This window comes from Galendromus occidentalis, unplaced genomic scaffold (genome assembly GCF_000255335.2).
Source record: "Galendromus occidentalis unplaced genomic scaffold, Mocc_1.1 scf7180000076773, whole genome shotgun sequence".
NCBI lineage: Eukaryota > Metazoa > Arthropoda > Arachnida > Mesostigmata > Phytoseiidae > Galendromus > Galendromus occidentalis.
The window spans coordinates 33985-39826 of NW_003804762.1; the positions used below are offsets into that span (position 1 = coordinate 33985).

General features: G+C 51.0%; 2 protein-coding genes across 2 annotated transcripts in view; both read left to right on the forward strand.

Moving 5' to 3' along the window:
• LOC100907359 (F-BAR domain only protein 1) overlaps positions 1 to 2247 on the forward strand; it is a 3477-nt gene extending 1230 nt beyond the window's left edge. Inside the window, 2 exon segments of the mRNA XM_029110568.1 lie at positions 8 to 1603; positions 1606 to 2247. Of these exon segments, the coding sequence (XP_028966401.1) occupies positions 8 to 1603; positions 1606 to 1826 (1817 nt within the window). The 3' untranslated portion in view covers positions 1827 to 2247.
• A 1796-nt stretch (positions 2248 to 4043) lies between these two features.
• On the forward strand, positions 4044 to 5421 carry LOC100906779 (glycoprotein-N-acetylgalactosamine 3-beta-galactosyltransferase 1; the record flags this gene model as incomplete). The annotated part of the gene is made up of 4 exons (XM_029110569.1): positions 4044 to 4051; positions 4143 to 4702; positions 4819 to 5075; positions 5262 to 5421. Coding segments are annotated over exons 1-4 (985 nt in total), but the record flags the coding sequence as incomplete, so codon positions are not given.
• Positions 5422 to 5842: the final 421 nt, after the last annotated feature.

Here is a 5842-nt window from a genome sequence, read left to right on the forward strand (position 1 = left end):
AGCGATCGGCACGAGCTCGCGCGGGTGCACTTCATCATGAAAATGAGCGAGGCCTGCGCTCGGTTTCAGGTGCTCGAGGAGAATCACCTCAGCGCGGTGAAGAGCTTCATCGACGGCTATATCCACACGCTGATCAACAGCTACGCGATGTGTGCTTCAATGTGTCAGGACCTGCAGACGAACGTCGACGCACTCAGCATCGAAGCGCTGCTCGACCGATTTTGTAAAGAGCGCGGAACCGGTCGCGACAAGCCCGAGCCCCACAAAATGCTGCTGGACACGCCTCCGCTCTCCAGCAACTCGCTCCACCACGCGCAGATGCATTCGCAGAGTTCCGAGGACGTTTTCAGATCCGGTCACACGAATAGCACGGGGAGCATTTCTGCTTCGACAACGGGAGGCTCGATAAACAGCCAGCAACTGAATCATCTGGCCACGATGCCACACCAGTCGTCGCAGTCTCGGCTCTCGGATTTATTCGATACCGTGCGAGGACGTCACAGGTCGACGAGCAGCAGAAACATCGACCATTCTTCAGCGAACGACCCATCGTCGGGTTTGGGCTCGGCGGCGAATCTCAGCTCGTCCAGTACGATGACGATGCCCACGACCGGGGTCCTCGTGGATCAGGAAGGTTACAGTATACCTCCTCCGCCCACGACGCAGGCGTCGGCCTTGTCGAAAGCGGCTCAAGACAGTTCTAGTGATGACAGCAGTGATGACGATACGACTTCGAATAGGATATTCAAGATCGAAATCAAGCCCATTTCAGAAGCGACCTATAACGCAACACAAGCCCAACCGGCTCGCTTGGTGTCCCCGCCCGCGAGAACTGTAATGAGTCCGGAGTTCAACGGGAATCGAACCCCTCCCACGCTCGCAGAGCTGCCGAAAAGCATAATTCCCCGACCGCCGTCCCGGAGGTCGGTCGACGTGTCCTCACCGTCGATGACGCGAGCCGAGTCTGTCACGTCGATTGGGTCCGTTTCGACAGGCTGGTCTCGAGGTCCCTCACCCCTTACGCTTGGATACGGCGATACGATTCCGATAGCCGTAGCTTTCCAGGAAGTCGTCCACGCATCGTTCCGAGGCGCAGAAGAAGGTCTCTGTCAGGTGAGGATTTTCGGCGATATGAAAATGTGCTTCCCGGCCGGCATTCTCAACGTGCTCATGTCGCATCCGAACATACCGCAACTGACATTCTCATTGGGAAATCTTCCTCTGGACAACCTCACCCCGAATTCGCTATTGGTCACGTCGGTAGAAGAGCAATCGGGCACCTTCCGGATAGATATGAACGAGCTCTTGTCGCAGTTGAAGCGTCTCCACGACGCTCACCCCGGCCAGTCCTACTTCAACGTTGATCTGATGAAGTACAGTCTAGCCGGTGGGCCCGGGGCGGCGTCGGCCCCCCTGCATCTCGTCACCTACTGGAACTGCGACTCGACCAAGTCCGACCTCAAGGTGGACTATCTGTACAACGCGACAGACAAGTGGGCTCAGAGGCCGTGCAACGCCATAATTACGGTCACGCTCCCGCCATCTGCCGCCATCAGCAACGTACACTCGAAGCCACCCTGTAGTTGGAACGGCGCGTCAAAGAAGCCTCTTGGAAGGTCGTCAACATCAAAGCCGGATCCATCCTGGCTCGCTTCCAGCACGACGGGCCGCTGCACGCCGATCCTCCGGGAGAGGTCGCGGCCCAGTTCTCTATAGAGGACGCGTGCTTCAGCGACGCTTCGTTCACGCTTGCTCCCGCCTGCGGTTATCGTGTGTCTCTGATCAAGAAGAAAATCATCTCCGGTCGCTACACTGCTGTGATGTGAGATGTCAGGGCAATGCGAACAGACGACATAAGAACGCGCAGGACGGTCAGAAACGCTAGTCAGATGATACGTGGAACAACGAGAAGCAAAGTCCAATAATAGCCTAATCTGCGATATCTGCTGAGAACAGAGTCGCAGACAGCGAGTGACTCCTCGCATCGCGAAACATGTGTCAGTGAGGGTCCGTAGAGTCGAGAACGACTATCGGTTCCGCGGAAAATACGTACTCGCTCTCAGGACGACTCAAATGCCTACAATAATTTCCAAGAGGATGTGTCACGTCGTCGTTGACAGGAGTTATCAACAGAGTATTTTGGGGGACAACCTATTCTGGGAGCTATTGAGCTGTCGAGGGAATCAGTCATGGGAATCAAAATCAGTGATGGGAGCATAAGTGAGAAAGATCTTGGGAAATGGATGGTAGTCCAGAGGACACTTCGGAGTATGTATAAACACCGGGAAGCCCTGAATATTCGATGACATTCGTTGTCAATTCTGTCGTCGAACCACAAGAAAACCGGGGAAGATCTGATTATCATTATCGGCAGTACAATATTGAATGATGACCATAAGATACTACTCGTATTGAAATCATCTGTCACAATCCTTTTGCAACATTCTGATCGATCCAATGAACTTATCACCCGATTCACTGATCTATTCGTGACGAGACAGATGACTCTGGGTGGATCCCTCCATCGTGAGTGTTGGCAACGCAAAACTGGATGCAAACTGGTTGTACATAAATCTACAGAGTGGAAGTATTTTCTACGGACAGAACCCGCTCTTTACTACGCGACTATATTAGTCAAATCTCAACTCTGCGAGACGAGGGGAAAATCGTTCGTTCCGAATCTCTCCACTGTTACAGAAATCAGGGAGGAAAGCTAAAAGCGAGAGTGATCACTGGGGAAAGGACGAGCCGGTTCTCTGCGAAAGATTCACCATTTGAGCCATCCGGATTCGTGAATTTGAGCGACGGATATTTATCGTGTAATTTGAGAAAAGCAATCACAAGTTCTCTGTCGGGCTGGTCTGCGGTGAACTTGAACAAATCATCGAGTGTAATACCATCAAGAACGAACCAATAAAGAGTATACGGAGGTTGACAAATCGGATTTTGTTTCCCGGTCTCTCATAACATGTACCCGATTGCACATCAGCTGTGCGTTGAGCGCTAGTGGAAAAAAACGTGAATCGGTCCTGCTCCCCCGCTATCGGGAGGCAGTTTCATGACATGGGTTCGAAGCTCAAATGAGTCAATAATCTGGATGATGGAATATTTCTCATTGAGCGGATTTGATCACCCATCATCCCCGTGGGATCTCAATCCGATACCGAATGAAGATGGGGATATTTGGAGACGGAACAAAATTGGTTTCAATAAGTTTCTGAACGTCAGCCATCTCGGCGTAATTCAGCTTGGGACAACAGCGTTGTATCTGCGTAATTCTCAAGCCTGCGGGGTATATCAATAGCTCACCAGCTCAAACACGTCAGGTCTAATCTGATCGCGAGTTCTCCGAGCCTGTCGTCAACCTATCCTTGACCTACCGCGGCTGGCGCTCCTTCAATCGGATCATCAATTCCCTTTGAGCGTGACAATGATTACATCGTCTGTAAAGTGAGCGGCTTCATGACTTTCGATTGAGCTCAGTAGCTCAACAATATCGGTCTCTGTTGCCGAATCAATATTTATTGGAAGATTCGGAATGTTTCATGTGCTCTATGTTTCCATGCCCGGAAAGTACATCTACTGAGACCGAAGGTCATTCGGAAAAATACTCGTCGTCACAGATTTTGGCCATGATTCTGCCGCTCACCCGCTGATTCGCCTCTTCTCTGTACAGATCCCGGAGACTATTAGGATCTGCACTTCTACGACGAGTTCTCCGGGGAAAGCGGGACGATGAATCCAACATATTACTCTCGTCGAGCTTCCCGACGCTACCGATGAGTTTTGCCCGAATACAGCCTGTCTAAGTCGCTTCATCGGCATGTTTGATGATTCACGTCGAGCGTGGCCACGATAACTCTGAGGAGCGCGAGTTTCTCGATCTTGAAGAACTCTGACTCGGAGGGTGCCAGGTTAGCCGCTCGAGTCAGCCGACAGCGGCCGTCGATTCGCGGACTGTTGGCGGGCCTCGGAAACGAATAGAACGTCATCCTATACTCGAGGGTCTGAGTCGATGGGAATCCTCCTGGAAAACTGACGCAATGACGGGGTGAGCTCCTCGTGTACACTCGGTATCAAGATATGTTTCCTTTCAGATGGTCCACGATGAAATTTCAATTAAGAGTCGTGTTCCTCGTCAGCATCTTCACTGGATTTTTCATCGGTCTCGTTGTGATTTCATTGGTGTCGAATGCTCGCCGGAACGGAACCATTCTTCTTCCAGGGTCCTCCCGTAATTTCGAGCAGTGGCTCAATTTAGAAAACCTCCGAATACTCGCGAAGCCGTCGAGCAGCAGCGTTCCAATTGCTCAATATCTTTACGACCGGGTACAGATCTCTTGCGTAGTTTTGAGCTCGAAGCAGCGGCAAGCTCGCGCAGTAATCGGGACTTGGGGCCGGCACTGCAACTCGCTGAGTTTTGTCGCCGATTTCGAGGACAAATATGTGCCAGTCGATCTCAAAGCTTCGTTGCAAGACCCGCACATCCTTTGCCTTACGCTTCACAAATTCGCCGAGAAGCGCTTCGTCGCCGACAAGAATCAATGGTTGCTGCTGGCAGACGACATGACTTTCGCCGTCGTGGAAAATCTCAGATATCTAGTCGCTCCTTTGAATACTAGCGAAAATTACTACCTGGGTCACGCAGTCACCCGACGAACGCTGCGAGGGAGCGAGCTGATCGTCAACGTGTTGAGCGGCGGTAAGGTCTGAATGGTTTCGGGTCTTGGTGGATGAGGATGAATATCAGAAGAGATCAACCGACTATCCAACTCAACTCTGAGGTAATGATCTTCTGCTAAACCGAAAATTTCGCAGGAATCGTACTGAGCCAAGGTGCGGTGCTCGCACTCCTATTGGCGCTGAGCCCAGATTGCAATGAACGAAAAGAGGAGGAGCATTTCGATGTGACAATAGCTCAATTACTTATGGGAACGGACGCTACTCTGTTAGACACTCGCGACTCGAGCGGATCGACCAGATTTCTGGCGCGACCTGTTGAGAAGCTTCTGATCGAGAAAAGTGTATCGCCGTATGATAAATTCGTGGAAGAATCGATATTTGCCCCGAAATTGGTGAGTCCCCGGCTGCCAGAGCTCCCGTCCAGGAGCGCGAGCTCTCGGAGGACTGTAGATCCGGGAAGCTCAAAGCAAAATCCGTGAATGTGAAACGATAACCTTGAACGACAGCTCAGGGGATAATCCCGCTTCAGCTCTCGCATTTTCCTCCAAGTGAGCCTAATCACATAATTCATTCTTCAGGGAAAACGCTGTTGCAGCGCTAACGCAATCACATTTCACGGAGTCGATGCTTTGGACATGCACTTCTTCGAGTACCTGGTCAACAGAGTTCAAATCGGGAAGTCAAGTAACTCATCGCCACCGTTGCGGAGCGAAGACATACCCCCTGTTATTCTGGAAGGTGATGTTCCCGAACTACCTGCCGCACCGAGTGGTTTTTGAAGCATGTTTTGAAACGATATTGTGAGCTTATGCTCTCAGAGCGGCCATGAAAAGTATCGCCAGAGACAAGGCGGAGTGCCTTAATCTCAAATCGCGAGGCTCGGAGCGATACCGATTGTGATTTTTTACCGGATATCTATCTATCTATATAAAAACGTATGTCTGTCTGGTGTCACCTATAGACTCGAAAACGGCTGAACCGATCGTCGTGTAAATTTAGGAGCGTGTTCTGGGCGATCCCCCGGTGGTTATAGGGGGGTCAGTTCTTCGATGCAATGAGTCCTTCTACCTTAAAAAATTATTTGAGTGCTCCACCCACGTCAATACGAAAACTCGGAAAAAAAATTTCATCTATATAAAAACGTATGTCTGTCTGTTTG